The 19,141-nt window shown below is 39.5% G+C and overlaps 1 protein-coding gene across 2 annotated transcripts in view; it reads right to left on the bottom strand.

The window, feature by feature from the left end:
• The window catches only part of LOC132846650 (ephrin type-B receptor 1-B), a 331,052-nt gene extending 319,815 nt beyond the window's left edge, over positions 1 to 11,237 (bottom strand). For both annotated transcript variants that reach the window (XM_060871347.1, XM_060871355.1), the window contains exon 1: positions 11,019 to 11,237. In XM_060871347.1, coding sequence (XP_060727330.1) covers positions 11,019 to 11,106 — 88 coding nt within the window. In that variant the 5' untranslated portion in view covers positions 11,107 to 11,237. The remainder of the gene's footprint in view (positions 1 to 11,018) is intronic.
• Positions 11,238 to 19,141: the final 7,904 nt, after the last annotated feature.

Here is a 19,141-nt window from a genome sequence, read left to right as displayed (position 1 = left end):
CGGTCATTAGGTGAAGTCTTTTTTTTTTTCTTCTTTTTTTATGTAACTTAGGCTAGTGTTAGACATATCTGGCATAATATAAATAATCAAATGATCAAACAAGCAAATAAATACATTTAAAAACAAACAAATAAAACAAACAAAGAAATAAATAGACCTAAGCTAATCGTATCCTCTAAGAAGTATACCTGTTTTTTTTTGTTGTTTCTTTTGTTTTGTGTTTGGTTGATTTTGCAGTTTTGTGTATGGTTGTTTTTTTTTGTTTGTTTGTTTTTGTTTTGTGTTTGGTAGATGTTTTTTGTTGTTTTAGGGGTTTTTGTCGATTTTTTTGTTTTGTTTTGTTTTTTGTTTTATGCTTGGTTGTTTTTTTTGTTGTTTTCATTTTGTGTTTGTTTGTTGTTTATTTTTGTTGTTTTATTGTCTATGGTTGTTCTTTGTCTTTATTGTTGTTCTTTTTTGTTTGTTTGTTTGTATGTTTTGTGTTTTGTTGCTTTTGTATATTTATTGTTTGGTTGTTTCTTGTGGTGGGGGCATGGTGGCTTAGTGGTTAGCACGTTCGCCTCACACCTCCAGGGCTGGGGGTTCGATTCCCGCCTCCGCCTTGTGTGTGTGGAGTTTGCATGTTCTCCCCGTGCCTCGGGGGTTTCCTCCGGGTACTCCGGTTTCCTCCCCCGGTCCAAAGACATGCATGGTAGGTTGATTGGCATCTCTGGAAAAAATTGTCCGTAGTGTGTGAGTGAATGAGAGTGTGTGTGTGCCCTGCGATGGGTTGGCACTCCGTCCAGGGTGTATCCTGCCTTGATGCCCGATGACGCCTGAGATAGGCACAGGCTCCCTGTGACCCGAGGTAGTTCGGATAAGCGGTAGAAAATGAATGAATGAATGAATGAATGTTTCTTGTGGTTTTTGTATTGTTTAGTCTGTGAACACAACAGTAAAAACAATTTCAAAACACCGCAGGAAGGCTGGACAGAAATACACAGAAATCTGTAGAAATACGCAAACACAGCCGCAAGCAATTGCCTAGTACAGCAAAACACTTTCTTCTCCACATATTTAACATTTCCTTTTTTCCACTTTGGTGTGTTTGATGTCTTATTGAGACACGAAAGGCCAAAGACTGTAATCCGAATATCAAAATATCAAGCAAGTAAAGTGTAATCAGGCTTCCTTCATACACTGGGTCCTATGAAGTTTAATTAATGGCTTCAAAGTATCTGAGCTTAAGAGACTAATCTTTCAGAGCAGTAGCATAAAGAAAAAAAAAAGAAACGATCCATATTAAATGTAATTCATGCATATTCTTTTGAAATTTGTTACCTGGACAGCTTTTCACATAAGTGATTTTTTTAGTTGACACTAAGAAATTATTTGTTTTCCTCCCTGCATTACTCTAATGACATTGAACAGGCCAAGTGTTTCTCAAAATGTGTACATTGTGTCCTCTTTTTTCACAGGATTCATGGTGTATAAGGATCTATTTGTGTGGAATCCCTCTAGGTGAAAGTTCTTACAATTGTGTACTTGGTTCTCCACTTAATCCTGTAGCGTTTGCAGCACTTTTGACAAGATAGCGGATTACAAGAAAGAATGTGTTCTGTAAGGAGCACGGCAATTTTGGGATTTGGACAGTCATGTAAAGTGCGCTTTGCCTAAGGCCCTGGCCATATGTATATATATATGAAACCTGTTGTTTTTGCTGTTTTGTTTTGTGTCTCTAAAAGATACCGTCTGTTTACATTACAAAACTGTTCGGTTTTAAGACTTTTCAAAGTTTGCTGATTCCAGATGTCATGTGTTATGGACATGCTAGATAATGGTGAAATGGTGAAGTTAATCTGATGATGTGATTTGTGGATCTTCTTCACACGTTTGTTGAATGACATACACACAAATTTGGAAAGACTCAATAGAACTAATAGCTAGTGTAACAATTATAAGTCAGAGTGTATTGTGGCTGAACACAACATTTTAAACATTTGCCATTCATGCCATTTATGTTTCCATATGCGTTCTATTAATGTTTCTCATGAGCGAATCGCCGGAATAAAGATTCATGACTTCTTTTTGTCACTAGCAACCGAGCTGGTATGTGCATGCAAAAGTTTTTCAGTGATGTTTGGACTTCTTTTTGAGAACAGGGGAGTAAAAATATATGTATAGGCTTGTGGGCACTTGTGGACTCTTGTGCCGTGTGGGCGGAGCCTGAACCAACTCCATGTAGACAGAAGCAGGAGGTAACTGTGTGGGACTTTTGACAATAATGTCATATTTGTGTTGATGGTTTTGCATTCATTGGACTTTTTTATTAGCTTTGTTTGACTAGCTATATGCTCTGGGAAGAAAATTTTAGCTAACAGGTTTTTGGAAGAAGACTCTCCCCCTGCTGAGCTCAGAGCAGGACCCGAACTCTGTCAGCCAGAAACCCCTGCCGTCTCCCCGAGTCCCGCAGTCTAGCCAGGAGCCGGAGAAGGAATGAAATCATTAAGACAAAGGCTGCAACCCAATCTCATTAAAAGGAAAATAAATGGAGTGCTTTATTCTCGCCAGTTACTCGGATCCAGCTTCATCTCACAGGCTCTTTCAAATACACACCAAATAAATCCGGATAGATGGATAGATAAACAGACAGATAGATACAGAGTGCACAGAGCCAGAGAGATGGGTGGAGAATGGAAAGACACACAGTGCACAAAGTTTCTAAGGAAATGTCTGTATTTCTATTTTAGATAGATAGATAGATAGATAGATAGATAGATAGATAGATAGATAGATAGATAGATAGATAGATAGATAGAAATTTTCTCTCAGCACACACATACAATGATACAGAGAGAGAGAGAGAGAGAGAGAGAGAGAGAGAGAGAGAGAGAGAGAGAGAGAATCATGTTTTCTTTCAGGTCCTACATCTACAGTCTTTCTAAACTCATGTTAAGTAGTTTCACCTTTCAGTGCTGTTACTACAAATGGCAATAAAGCAGGAAAGAGAGAGAGAGAGAGAGAGAGAGAGAGAGAGAGAGAAAGATAGAGATAGAGAAAGAGGGATCAGGAAGAGTAAACTGCACAACCCAATCTATTTTCACGAGAGGAGAGACTGAGCAAGAAATAGGCAATTATTCTCCGAGCTCGAGGCAGGTAGGAAAGCGGTCTGCCACCACGGCTGCTACTGCTCTGCTGCTGCTGCTTGGAGTTTTAATCAAACACCTTTAGAAAACGACACAGGGAGCAATAAAGCTTTAGACAAGAGTCCAAACATCAGTGAGACTTGAGCTCGATTAGCCCCAGCCTGGGAGGGGAGGATAGGACACTCCTGCAGTAAGGCGCATCAAGACCCTAAAGCATACGGTGGAATCGATGTTTTCTGCTTCAGTGAGTCCCAAGGGAAAAATCCTAGAAGGCTCCAGTTTCTGCTGACGAAGACTCCGTCGGCGTGTCCCCCCTCAAGGCTATACTCGCCGCCGATTTCACACACACATACCTTCAGCAGCATGTTTAAATAGTATTTATACACACGCTTTAACGCTGAAGCCAAGCAGGTCACGTGATGAAGTGGCATTTTTAGAGACGTGCCACAGTAGAGCTCTGGATTGTACAAAAAGACATTGAACTGAACTGTTTACCTTTGCACTCAATTTGTGTGTGTGTATGTGTGTGTGTGTGTGCGCTTTTGGAAATCCTACCTTAATAACACATCACCATTGCACACACACACACACACACGCACACAGCTACACTACAAAAATGACAAGATTTGCTGAAATTAGCTTTCCTTATTATCTATTTGACCTGAAAAACGCAAAGCGCATTGGGACCTGAGCAGAAACCCAGTAATGCAGTGAGGTCACAGAAACCAGTGAAACACAAAACGCCAACAATCATCTATGAATCATCAAAACACACACACACACACACACACACACACACACACACACACACACCAAGATGCCATCTGGCTGTTTTCAAACATGTGTCTTGAGAGAGAAGATCTCTAAGGAGAGATTCTTCCTGCACCGCAACTCCCAGATGTGGCCTTCAGATCAAAACCAGCACATCCTGCAGATTTTGCAATGCGTGTGTGTGTGTGTGTGTGTGTGTGTGTGTGTGTGTGTGTGTAAGGGTAAGGGTCTCAAGTTGACACAGTTAGACCAATGTAACGTATTTGATTATAAAGCATTACAACAGCCTCTGGCACTAAACAAACAAATAATGGGAACATGAGAAGGCAGCGATTTGTTCATGCCCCTGCATAGAGAGAGAGAGAGAGAGAGAGAGAGAGAGAGAGAGAGAGAGAGAGAGAGAGAGAGAGACCCCATAAATCTTCTTGGGCTGGGCATTGCGAGAGAGGATTAGATAGATTTGCATGCCATTAACAGAAAAAAGAGAAAAAGAAAGAGTGAGTTGGGCATCTGTAGATCATTATTCACAACAGCAGCAGCAATTACCTCCTCTTCCACCATACACACACACACACACACACACACACACACACACACGCACAGCACTCTCGTTTCTGATTGCCCTTACACCAATTACGCCTGCATTGGCCTGCTCACTTAGCTGAGAGACATGGATTAGAATGAAAGGATGTACCAACGGTCACAAACATGCCAGTGCAAGTGCACACACACACACCCACACACACACACACACACACACACACACACACACACACACACACACACACACACACACACACACACAAATCAATTCATTCCCTATCAAGTGTCTGTTTTTGGCTTTAGATTAAAAACAAAAAGTTATGTATAGTGAACAACAAAACACACACACACACACACCTCAGAGCAACCATGATGCCTGTGTGTCGGTGTGTATCACTGCGTCAGCTTGTGTCTGTGTGTCGTTTACCCTTTAAAGAAAACTACACAACAGATCCAGGAGGGCATATGCAGCTTTAATAAGGATGCCCATTATAATGTCCTTTTGCAGCACAGGGAACAGAAAAGCGCTTTTGTCTTTTATACAAGCTCGAACACGGACAGATGGGCGTCGACTAAAACGCAGAAATGGCTTGTGGATCAAATTGTATTTGTTCCTGTTGTTTGGTGATAAATTCGTACTCACGCCTTCCTTTCATGCTCTTCACAGTATACTGGAAAGCATACTGCATACGTTCACCTGGAAGACGTGTAGGGTTATGATCTAAGATCTCAGACCAGTTAGAAGTAATTGTTATGTTTGTAAGTGAATCTTTTTGTTTTAAGTGAATCGTTTTGTTTTAAGTGAATCTTTTTTAATAGTGAATCTTTTTTAAGTCAATCTTTTTTAAGTCACTCTTTCTTTGCCTGAAAAAAATTAATAGTGCTTAATATTTCTAAGTGGAACAATTCGCATTGTTTTCAGGATAGTTTTTGATTCCACAGTCTGAGACAAAAAAAAAAAAAATCAGCCTCAGCTTCACAATTATTTGCAATGCTGTTACACTTTAGTTATTTACTGATTTTTTTTTGTCGTTAATTCTGATGCTAAAAATAAAACCTGACACTGATTTATTGAATCCTTTTAACTGGTAAACTCATGTTAAACTTATCAAACATTTAAAAAATCACGAGTTAGTCTGATATAAAACGAGTCAGGAAATCTGATATAAAACGAGTCCAATTACATTAGGTCACATAAATGCGTCTTGGCGAATCGGATATCAATCTGATCTTTCTACTCCCGCCCAAAAGGCAAATATATTTTACCTCATTTCTGAAATGCGTCCCAGACCACCTCCTGAAGTGTTTTGAACGATCGGAATTATATATCCGTCTCGAAAACGTTTCGGAGGGCATTTAGACCTGGTCTTTTTACCATCGGATAGCTATCAGAAAATGCATGAAGTGACCAGGCGTAAAAAGCTCCTTATACTTTAGCAGAAATGGGTTTCAACATTAACCGTTTTTGCTTCATTATTTTTTTCTTGTAACTTTTTAAAAACTACAAAAGAGTTTCTACTTTCATAGGAGAAAGTAAACACCACTTCTGAGCATGACATGACATGACATGACATGACATTTGTGGCCTCTGGTAAAAAGAGTTAGCTATAAATGGTAGTCCATTGATAATGGAAAAAATCCAATAAATTGTGAGCATACTGTATGATATGCTTCATATTAGCATCATAAGTCATTTTACATTTCTTTCGTTCCTAGAAGTAAAATTCAACCACATCAAATGAACAGCATTCGTATATGAAAGCAGCTCGTACAGTAGAAACACGCGGTTTTGGTTTTTCTTAACGACTTTTTTCAGACATTTGTTTAAGCTTTGCAAAGCATTTGGAAAACCGCATGTTTAAAGACAACCAAATTTGTGCAGTGCCTCACTCATTTTTATCCAATGTAGTATCTACAGTATGATAATCATATTAGCTAAACCGAATTAGCATGATCACAAGTGAAATCGCAGTATTGACCAGTCTACGAATAAACAGAACGAAAACGTCCTTGCTGAAAATGTCTTCACACAAACAAAAACGAGGTAAATGTTTGAGGTGAGCTTAAGGAAGATTTTTTTTTTCCATTTTGCCATTGAATTGAATTCAATTTTAATTTGCATACTGCATTAATAATTAACTCAATTAACTTAATTGCTGTTTTGCACACCACATTTCAATACCACATCCACTGCTGCTATTAAATAAGTGTATATATGTTTACTAGAACCTTCTTTGTTTACTATCCTCTATTTTGTATTTTGTGTAATTGTCCTTGTAGTGTTTTGTTTTGTCTGTTTTTGCTGTCTTTTGTCTCGCACTGTTTGCACTAGATTACACACGACACAATTTATGTGGTTAGGACCAGTGTTGGGCAGTAACGCATTACTGTAATGCAGTTACTTTTGACAGTAACTAATACTCTAACGCATTACTTTTTAAATAATTTAACTTCGTTACCGTTACCATATGGTGTGGTTGTCCATTACTTTTTTAAATGAATTCATTTTGGCTAAAGTGTAGCCTACAGCCTGACCTGTTTACAGCAGCGACGCATTGTAGGACGTTTATTCAAGTATGTGCGGCAGTAACGGCGACTCAAGGCGAGAGCAAGACGAGTTTCTCAAAGTGGAAATATGCTCATTATTTCTTTAAAAAAGTAACTAAAAAGTTACTTTAAACAGTAATGCGTTACTTTTTGGTGTAAGTAGTCAACAAAGTAATTGAGTTACTTTTTGAATGAAGTAACTAGTAACTGTAACTAGTTACTTTTTCTTAGTAACTAGCACAACACTGGTTAGGAGATCTTACTTTAAGTCCGTAGCTCTGTGTTGTTATACTGTAGCACCCTGGTCCTGGAGAAACGTTTCATTTCACGATGTACTGCGTCAGCTATACTGTATATGCTTAAAATGACAATAAAAACTTCTTGAGTCTTGAGTTGAGTCCTGTCACAAAGCAGCTGTACAGAAATGACGATAGAAATTTGAAACTTAAACGTAGCCCTAATGAGGAAGCCAGAGGCGACATTGGCAATGAAAAACTCCCTGAAGCGACAAGAGGAAGAAATCTTGAGGGGAAACCAAGCTCAAATGAGAGCCTGTCCCCATCTAGGTGACACGGGATAAACTATCACTATCACTTTTGTAGCTGGAGCTCTAAGATTTTAACACAAATATTCTGACACTGACAGAAAGCTGGCCACCAGTGAGCATGTCACGTTATGTGCTTTACTCAACTCATGACCAAAGAAATATATTAATATACATAATAAGGCTGATCAGCTAAACCACTGGAAGGACTAAGGTTGCAAAATGTAAATATATCGAGTTCATGCTCTTAGAAAAAAGCAGCTTTCACCTCACAAGCAATAAAGGAAACATAGCTAATCTGTTTCAGTTCCTATACAGGGTTGCAGGGAACCTGGAGTAGATCCCAGGGGACTCTAGGCACATTGTGGGGGACAACCTGGATGGGGTGCCAACGCATAGCCACACACTCACACACACTCACACACTCACACACACACACACACACACACAGACACACAGACACACACACAGACACACACCCACACACACTCACACACACACACACACACACACAGACACACACAGACACAGACACACACACACACAGACACACACACACTTACAGACACACACACACACACACAGACACACACACACAGACACAGACACAGACACACACACACACAGAGACACACACACAGACAGACACACACACATACAGTACACACTATGGGACATTTAGAGATGCCAATCAGTTTTCAAAGCATGTGTTTATACCTGGAACTCCACATACAAGGCAGAGGCAAACGTGCTGACATGTAAGCCACTGTGCCCCTCGACGAATAGCCAGTTGGTACAAATTGATATGGTCTAAATTGAGACAAAATGTGATATAAAAAATTAAAAGAAATGCATTTTATTTGCGAATTTGCTATATAAAAACAGCAGAGCTCCACCATGTTTAACTTCGGAGTGTCAGCCAAAGAGATTTAGATAGAGCGAGAGGGAGAGAGAGAGAGAGAGAGAGAGAGAGAGAGAGAGAGAGAGAGAGAGAGAGAGAGAGAGAGAGAGAGAGAGAGAGAGAGAGAGAGAGAGAGAGAGAGAGAATTCCACTTTATCTTTTAATGAGAAAAAGAACACTGAAACGTTTCTCACGACTGCAAAATCGCATGAGGCACATGGTCTGAGTTAAGGTGGGGGACAATATTAGCAGTCAGACTACATTTGTGTTTCACCCAATTCATTATTAAATCTGTAGTGACTCACTGGCACTTGCGATTGGAAGGTTGTGACTTTAAATCCCTGACCATAATGGTTCCCATAACCGAAGCGCTCAGCCACTAACTGCTCAGCAGATCCAGGAGGTGCTTTCTATGAATTTATGTGCCAAATGAAAACATTTCCTTACAAAATTTCTTGTGTCAAGATTTTGTGTCAAATCTGCTTTCGAGCCTGTAATCATCGTGTGTTTTAAAGCTCAGAAGTCTGAACAATCACTGCACAAAAACTTCGAGCCTTGACTATGCCCTGTACCCTGAAGTTAGATATTTGGACCAGCATAAACGAATAACTCTAGCTATTAATACCTCATCTTCAGTAAATTATTCATGGCACACCTTACACAAAAGCAATGCCAAATGAACGCATTCATAATTCATGCGTGGCGTTAATGGCCGCCATTTTAGATGGCCAGATCTATTCTGAGGGCACTTTGTCTGTCCGCTTTCAAGTGAGGGGAGGAGTGATCTAAGTGAGCTCTCGTTACCCCAGATGGTCTAACGCAGAAATCTCTCTTCCCTTCTGTTTTTCATAGTCTACCCTCACCCTCACCCTCCACCTCCTCCTCCTTCTACGTCTCCCCTTGCAGATCTTTGACACATTGTTTGTGATTGCTGGGATGATTTGGTGATTAAGGGCAAGTAATCCGATCACTGGGACACAGAGAGCAAAGCCGGGGCTCAAACAAAGCCATGCACTTCATCGCAACAGACTGTAGATCACACGACTTACCCAGCCAAAGGCCAATTCCCTTTCAATTAGCCACCAGAATGGGATGACTGCATGCACCCTTTCCACATTTTCCTGCCCATCATGTCTGGCCCATCTGCTGTGGTTAGCCACAGCACAGCCCTCTAAACGATCCACATCACTTTAAGGAGCCATTATCATTTAGAAAGCCTTAAACTTTCCATATCTCTGGGACATTACTCTCACTTTCATGTTTACTCTGCCTTGTGAGCAAAAATAGATTAAAAAAAGGGTGTAAGGTTCAGAGAAGAGGACTGCTGCTGAGCACCGAAACGCGTGTCATTAGTCTCACGTCGGCTTAGACAGGTTTGCTCTAGATAAGAACAGGAAAAGTGAAGAGATAAGCACTCCCATCGACTTGCCGCTGACCGCTATCGGAAATCATAGCGCATTAACCTTCAGGACGTAGTGAATGTGAACTTGGGTGAAGACTACGGATGTGTTTTAACGTACAGAGAGACGCGAGAGTAAAGACGGACCGAGAAATAGAAAGAATGTCTGAGAGATTGGGAAAGGTTCTTTGGATGAGGAACAGTTCTAGATATCAAAGGGGTTCTACAGTCAAAAGCAAAGTATTCTCCTAGATTTCCAGATGGATAGATAGATAGATAGATAGATAGATAGATAGATAGATAGATAGATAGAGAAATAGATAGATAGATAGATAGAGAAATAGATAGATAGATAGATAGATAGATAGATAGATAGATAGATAGATAGATAGATAGATAGATAGATAGATAGATAGATAGATAGACATGAGAAGAGAGAGAAAGAGAAAGCGTGTTCGAGGGTCTGTGTATTTTTTTTCTCTGCGCTTTTTCGGTTCATCTTCTGCCATCAGTGCACCATCTGTCAACGCAACACAAGGAGAGAGATTCATTCTTTTTTTTTTCAATCTTTTTTCCACAGAGCTCTTAGTCACTGGACAAGAACTGGACACAGAACCCTCAGAAAAATGTGCAAAACATGGTGCTGGATATCAAATCTATTATTACAGTTTCTAACCTCAACAAATACCTCAAAGGATTTATACTGCAAAAAAAAATGTTTTAACTTTGATTCCTATCTTTAATATTAAGAGTTTAGATCCATACAGACAAATGATCAAGTTCAAGCATCGCATCCAATTATGCAATTAAGGAACCTGACATTAAGGGACACACTTTGTAAGGTAAAAGTCACACTAAACGCAGGTTATTGGGGAAACAAAACAAAAACAAATGTGATTCATTGTGCGCACGTTTTGTGTGTGTGCAAATTCCCCATAAGGCATAACACGTCTAGTCGGTGTGTAGTGCAGAGCAGAACAGAGCAGTGCAGAGCAGCTGAGCGGATTTCAGCCCTAACCGGACTTTACGCATGAGTGCAGGCTCGCGCGCATCCACACAAAAGTTTCCCAATGACGGCTATAAAGCAGCGCAGAAGTTAAAGTTTGGAGCGCGCGGCATCCCGTCACTACTGAGCTCGAGACGCAGATGTGTGTTTATCCTGCGTGAATCACAGCCGATCTCATTTACCTTCCATCCCTGAAACAGCCGCGATGGCGCACAAAAACGTGAGAAAATCCACAGTCATGGTCAACGGCGTCCTCCTCTGTCGCTTCATCCCTTTCCGTGGAGAAATAAAAAATAAATTAAAAAAGCAAAGCCGCTCTCCTCCGCTTCTGCACGCGCTGGATACTCCGCTATTCCACAAGGCGAACGTGGCGCGTCACATCGCCAGCCGTAGTAAGCCGGAGCGCGCGAGGGGGTGTGTGCGCGTGTGCGCGTTTGTGTGTGTGTATGTGTGTGTGTGAGGAAGAGAGAGAGAGAGAGAGAGAGAGAGAGAGAGAGAGAGAGAGGGGGACAGGTGGCCTCGGTAGCGCGGCTTACTGAGCGCCCGAGCGCGCGGGGACCCTGCGGACCACGCCCACTTTTCTACCCTTTAAACCAACAAGACCAATAGCTGATCGAAGACTGAAAGTGGCTGACCAATCGCACACGCGCTTTCCCTCCCTCACGCCCTGTTATTCAAAAGCCAAAACTTTTCTCCGCGGCAGCGTTTCAGAGCCACAGCGCACAAGTTAGAAAGGGAACAGCGCCGACATGCGGCCGTGATGTGTACATCAATGTAAATTACTAACGAGGCACATAATTAATGAACTTATTATTATTCATTCATTCATCTTCTACCGCTTATCCGAACTACCTCGGGTCACGGGGAGCCTGTGCCTATCTCAGGCGTCATCGGGCATCAAGGCAGGATACACCCTGGACGGAGTTATTATTATTATTAGTAGTAGTAGTAGTAGTAGTATTTTTATATACGTTCCCACCTCTGGGTAACACAGGCTATCTGCTTTTGTTTGTTTGTTTGTTTGTTTGTTTGTTTGTTTTGTTCCTGTATGAGAGGAGCACAAATTAACATTCATTCATCTTCTACCGCTTATCCGAACTACCTCGGGTCACGGGGAGCCTGTGCCTATCTCAGGCGTCATCGGGCATCAAGGCAGGATACACCCTGGACGGAGTGCCAACCCATCACAGGGCACACACACACACACACACACACACTCTTATTCACTCACACAATCACACACTAGGGACAATTTTCCAGAGATGCCAATCAACCTACCATGCATGTCTTTGGACCGGGGGAGGAAACCGGAGTACCCGGAGGAAACCCCCGAGGCACGGGGAGAACATGCAAACTCCACACACACAAGGCGGAGGCGGGAATCGAACCCCCAACCCTTGAGGTGTGAGGCGAACGTGCTAACCACTAAGCCACCGTGGTTAAGCCACTAAACCACTAAGCCACCACAAATGAACATGTTCACTATTATTCACTAAGAGTTCACTATTATTCACTAAGAGTTCACTATTATTATTATTATTATTATTATTATTATTATTATTATTATTATTATTATTATTATTATTATTATTATTATTATCATTATTATTATTATTATTATTAGTAGTAGTAGTAGTAATAGTAGTAATAGTAGTAATAGTAATAGTAGTAGTAGTAGTAGTAGTAATAGTAGTAGTAGTAGTAGTAGTAGTAATAGTAGTAGTAGTAGTAGTAATAGTAGTAGTAGTAATAGTAGTAGTAGTAGTAGTAATAGTAGTAGTAGTAGTAGTAGTAATAGTAGTAGTAGTAGTAGTAGTAGTAATAGTAGTGGCAGCAGCACAGTATTGGTAGCAGTAAAAGTAATCATACTGATAGTCTAATTTGCTTTTGTTTACTTTACAAACTATTATGTTCATATCTGGCACTTAGAAAGCTTTGTGGCCTTTTAAATTCCATTTGTTAATTTGGTGTTTACTTAACAGCACATTAACTACTAAGTTATGCTCTACTATAACACCAGTAATTGTTGTGGTTGCATCTAAACAGCACACTAAAGACACTACATTTTGCTATTGTCATGTTAGAATGAAGAAGTCTATATGTAAAATCTACTCTGATCAAAACTCTGGTATGTCTAAAAGTCAAAAGAAAATGTTTAGTTTCTTACTATCCTTTGCTGCAGTGATCTCTCTCTCTCTCTCTCTCTCTCTCTCTCTCTCTCTCTCTCTCTCTCTCTCAAACACACACACACATACTCTCTCTCTCTCTCTCTCTCTCTCTCACACACACACACACACACACACTTACAGTACACATTCTCTCTCTCTCTCTCTCTCTCTCTCTCTCTCTCTCTCTCTCTCTCTCTCTTCTTTCTCTCTCTCTCTCTCTCTCTCTCACACACACACACACATACACTCTCTCTCTCTCTCTCTCTCTCTCTCTCTCTCTCTCTCTCTCTCACACACACACACACACACACTCTCTCTCTCTCTCTCTCTCTCTCTCTCTCTCTCTCTCTCTCTCTCTCTCACACACACACACACACACACACATTCTCTCTCTCTCTCTCTCTCTCTCTCTCTCTCTCTCTCTCTCTCACACACACACACACACACAGACACACACACTCGGACGTAACAGGTATATTATGTAAAAGCCGTTAATTACTCATATCTGGTGTCATATTGTACAATTAGGCTTCATCCGCATTGTGCACATAATCATTGCTCGTCTCTGACACGAATCACGGCAGAAAGAGCGACAGTAAAACGTCAAACGTTAAAAAAAAATCAGTGCTTTTCTGTGATTAGGGAACTGTGCAGGTTTTCAGGAGACATTCAGAAATGTATCGGCGTTAATTGGCGCTCTCTTCATTAATCCTGCAGCTTATTAATTGTGATAGTAATGAGCTTGAGCGCTCCTGGGCGCACTGTGCGTGTGCGTGTGTTTAAATTGCGCATGCGCCGACGTGCTCACCCCCCACCCCCATCTCCGGTGAGCCCCAGACAGACCTGCTCCACTAATTGTGTGTGCATGCTGGATCCGTGGCCTAGCATATTATCTCCATCAGGACTAGAGGTAGACATTTGAATTCCAATTGGCCTCTAATTAGCCTGCAAATGCAGAGACATTTCATGACATTTCAGTTCTCAACACCTCTTCCCCTCCTGTGCCTCCATTTCTTTTTTCTTCCTCTCTCCCTTAATATTTTTTTCCAAATATCTCCAATACTTTTCCCACAATTTTCCTCCAGTTCTCATTTTTCTGCCTTATATGCTTTATACATTTTCTGCTTGTTCTATGGAGCCCTGGAACAGATGGTTGACACAAAAGATTCAGGCACTGGACAGTGGAGGGATAAGTGCATATAGTGGTGTGTGTGTGTGTGTGTGTGTGTGTGTGTGTGTGTGTGTGTGTGTGTGTGTGTGTGTGTGTGTGTGTGTGTGAGATGTGGTTAGAGACCAGTATGTCTAATTTTTCTAGGGTTATCAATAATAGACATAGCCCCAAATCTCCAGCCCAGCCAGGATCTTGTGCTCTCACAGTCTTACACATTTGACTGTACATGCCCTCTTCTCTCTCCTCTATTGTCTACTGTATCTATAAGTATAAAGAGAAAATTCAATCCAAGTTTAGTGCTTGTTATTTTTTTCATAGCTGTATTTGAAATATCTGAAGACTTTGGTCTGAGCATAATGCAGGTTACGTACAAAATGCTAGTCTGCATAAAATACTAATGTATCTTTATTAACCAGGATAATAAGCAAAACTAGTTTGCCTTTCAAAAAGCGTTTCAGCAAGTAAAACAATAGCCCTGTACTCATAAAATATTTTTAAAATTTTAAAATGTTTCCCCTGCTTGGTTGATTTAATATTGTATAGATTTGGTGTTTGAGTTTAGTTTTTTTTTTTTACATGGTATTTTAATTCACTTTTGTGTTAAAAAAGCAAACAAAAAAAAAATAGAAATTGATTTGAAAGGTGTTCAGTATGTGGTTTGCAGACCCAGCTGTGATAAATGGGTTGGCAGGGCAAAACCCCCACTAAACTCCTTTTTAAAGAATATCTAAATAAAAAAGAGTCCGTTTTGGTAATTACATTGTCTTGTTGCTGTTCATGAATGACTTAAAGGAGAATTTTATTTTACTTTGATGAAATCAAGAACAACAGCATGCCAATAGTGATTTTTAGACTCTTAATTGAACTGTATTAGCATTTTAGATTTTAAAACTAGAATATTTTCTATAGGTTAACCTGTCCGATTCTGTAGGTGAGCAGGTCTATTCATTTTAAAAAGGTATACAATGGTTCTTCTTTATCATAACAGGGGAATTAAAACACTGTTTTACCAATGAAACCTTGATTCCTACCCAAACAGATGAAGTATGACCACTACAGCTTAATAGTGATTTTGCATCACCTGAGAATCTAAAGGATAAATAGTGAGATCATGATGAGAAAGTTGTGAGAAAGTTCAGCATATGTATACTATAATATTAATACATCACTACAGCAAAAAGTAAAATATAAATATATAAACCTTGAAAAAATAGCACATCTAATGGATTTTTTTAATGAATGCTGCTGGTGCAAGTAGTAGATTTCAGGGTTGTTTCGGTGTGAAAAAAAATTATAAGTGCACATCATGGATTGTGATTATGATTGAGGCTATGATTGAAATTTCTATCTTTTTTTAATTGCAAGCATGTGAATGCAATTAGGAAGTGCTGTGATTCATCAGAGTAGAATGCTTTCTGTTTTTCATTTCTTTAGAGTTTGACTTATTGTACACCATTTTGGAGCAAAATGGGCAAATGACTAACAGGAAGGCATTAACTGCACCCTTAGACCATTAGCTAATTACAGAAGCCTTACATTAATTTACTCTAATTGTGTAGCAGCTCCTGCACGTCTATGAAAAAGCCATTTATAGCCACAGTGTAAGCTATCTGCATTTATTCAGATTAATACTTAGATGGTAAAAAGCATTTGTACCCCTTTAGTCACTAGAGATTATTTAAAATCATGCTATAATAATAATAATATTAATAATAATAATAATAATAATAATAATAAGAATAATAATAATAACAACAATGATAATAATAATAATTATTATTATTATTATTATCATTGTTGCTATTATTATTATTATTATTATCATTGTTATTATTATTATTATTATTATTATTATTATTATTATTATTATTTATAGTAGTAGTATTACTAATACTAGTAGAATACCTAATTTTTTGTACTTTTCTTTCACAAGAGTATGAATACATACAGTTTAGCCAGAGTGCTCTACACAATAACATCTGTATGGTTACAAGTGGCTGAAACAATGCACAGTATGTCTTTTATACTTTCAATGAAGGCTGTGTTACAGGCTGAGGTGAAATTCCTGTAGTATTATGTAAAGAGATTTTTTTTTATGTGAAGACACGGGCTGTGAAAAATGTGAGGTTGTTGCACACACTGTCTTGGGTGAGCAAATTTCTACATTTTAGAGCTACAGTGAAGAAAAATCTGCCATGCATGAAGGACAGCTGGGTATGAAGGATTGCGGACAGACCAGTGTCAGAGAAGCTGAGAGTGCAAGTAGGAGGGTTTAGTGTAGAAATTCATACCGGAGTGCAGAAAATAGACTACTGAGCACTTTATAACTGCGAAGAATTATATCGATTGTAGTGAACTAAGTGTGTTTCTTGATAAATTAAATAAATGTATACACAGAACTTTAACTAGTCCAACTGTTCTGACACAGTTACTGTATCAGAATATATAAGCATAAAAATTTGGAGGTAAACACATTTTATCAAGCACACTGTTTATTTTGCTGAGCCTCATCTCAATACATCCTTTATCACATTCTACTGAGAAGTCAGAATATTAACAGTTCTTCATATTTATAGCATATAAATGTTCACAGAACATTTTCTGTATATCTATTTCTGTGCTGAGGGTTTCATAAATTTAAATACAGTATAAAATAAATACTCCTGGGAAGTTTGTATTTACAAGTTGGGAAGTCATATTTTACGACAGCAAGTGTGTTCAAATCATTTTGGAAGTGAGCAAGATGGAGGTGTTCCTCCTCTTCATTAAATAAAAATAAGCAGGTTTTTATGAATTAAAAAAAAAGGACAATCAAAGAATGTGCTTAAGGTGCTGTATTTTTATATTTTAATGAATGTTTTTAATCAATTTATGAAGCCACTGGAAATTTAATTAAATTATATTTGAATTTGTAATTGAATTTAATTTCAGTGAATTTAATTTAATTGTAATATATACATAGTTGTACAGTTGTTTCTATTTTGTAAAGGCAGTTAGTTTAGATTAATGTACCACGAGGTACATATACCCATAAACATTCAATTCCAACAAATATATTGTAGACCATAGATATTGCATCCACTGATGTTTTCTTACTGACATGCTCCCGAATGAGTTTTTCCTCTCATAATTATGACTTTGTGGCACTGTATATAAAAGTCGTAAGCACATCGCACTATTAGCATCCAACTTGTGTCAGTTTTCCAACAGAATGATGCAACACAGTGGCACTAATTTAGAGCCTTATAGATTCAGATCCTTGAATGTTTTTGGGAAGAAACTACATGATGGAGTAAATCTTCAAATTTGTTTAATCCTTTACTCAACTGTGTTGACTGAAAGAATACATGTCATATTTATACAGATTGGGTGTTATTACCATTATATCAATACCAAATGGGCGTTTCAGAGCATTTTCCCTGCCTGCCACTGAGTTTTATGAACACCAACAAAACATATACACTCACCATGTCTTTTATTGGAAACCTCTACACTTGCACATTCATGCAGTCATCTAATCAGCTAAATATGTTGCATAAAAATTTACAGCGACGACTTCAGTTATGATTACATCTTCCATCAGGTTCTACTCCAGCCAGTCAGGAACAAGAAACTAAAGCTATCATGGACACAGACACACTCAACTGACTGTAAAATGATCAGGTGAGTTTAAAAAAAAAACAAAAAAACCTTTAACCTTTAACTGTGCAGTTCCCCTTTCGGGCTTCTTCAACCTTTATAGGCAAAGCCTATGCAGTTATCATAGCATCATGATTTCTTGGCATCTCCTCAAGGGCTGCCAAGAAATCAACAAAGGGCTCAGGCCTCCGTGAGCAGTTCCCCTTGGGGTGGGTCCGAGCTCATAATTTTATTGTCTATCTGACTCTGCCTGATGCTCTCAGGGGATGCCCCTGGCAAATCTTTCACCTTAGGTCTTTTAGGGAGCAGGTGCACCCAGTGACTCCTCCACACTCTCAGATCACTTGGCAGCATGGCAACTTCTGACAAATGTACAAATGTATCTCAATGGGCTCTAGACTCAGGAGGGTTACAGAATGTAATTTGCCTCCTGGTTTATTCCTGTAACAGGAACTTCTCTCTTGAACAAAGGGGCCGTAAAAGGTTTCCCTACTCTGGGAGAGAGTCAGGCTTTTACAGAATGTATTTTTAGTACCCAAGAGGGACAGGGCTGTGTCCAATTTTAGATTTGCATACCTTGAATCGTACTCAGGAACCATTCCTCAAGTTTGCTTCTTGTGTCAAAGTCTACCAAAATCGAGTTCTTCCCTTCAGTCTAGTTCTGTCACAATACGCCTTCATAAAGCTCATGAATGCAGGCCTGGTACCTTCAGGACTTCAGGGCATCTGTATACTGAACTACATCAATGACTGGCTCGCTTTAGCTCAGTCGAGAGTGCTGGCTGCTAGGCATCCTGATGTCCTGCTTGCCCATATTGGATGCTTGCTTCCTGAGCTTAAAGGTTTGTTTCCTATGAGACCACTTCTCTTCTCTTCTGCTCAAGGGTAGGAGCTTTCACCCCTCAATTACCTGAATCCAGAACTGCATGGTTACACATTATGGGCTTCATACTTTTTCTTTGTAGATAGTTTCAAACCTTGTATGTTGCTGTCAAGAATGCTTACAAAACCTCTTGCATGCGATGGGGTGTTGATACTTGATGGTCACCTCACCCATGGCATTTGGTTAGGCCCTCATTTCTCATGGCACATACTGATGCTAATGATGTGTTTCTAGCTCGAAACATTGTATACTACTGCACAATGTTCACCACCAATCTATCACCAGGACTGGCTGCAACTTGCTGAAGGCAGTTTGTGTTCCAGAGCACACAAGCTAGGGACAAATCTTCCTATTGAAAAAGGGGCAGAGACCCAGGGAATGATGGCCCCACCCTCAGGTGGTGGAGGCCATACAACAGAGGTACAACTAAGTAGAAGTGGTCTT

This window comes from Tachysurus vachellii, chromosome 1 (genome assembly GCF_030014155.1).
Source record: "Tachysurus vachellii isolate PV-2020 chromosome 1, HZAU_Pvac_v1, whole genome shotgun sequence".
Taxonomy (NCBI): domain Eukaryota; kingdom Metazoa; phylum Chordata; class Actinopteri; order Siluriformes; family Bagridae; genus Tachysurus; species Tachysurus vachellii.
This window is presented reverse-complemented; position numbering and strand designations above follow the sequence as displayed.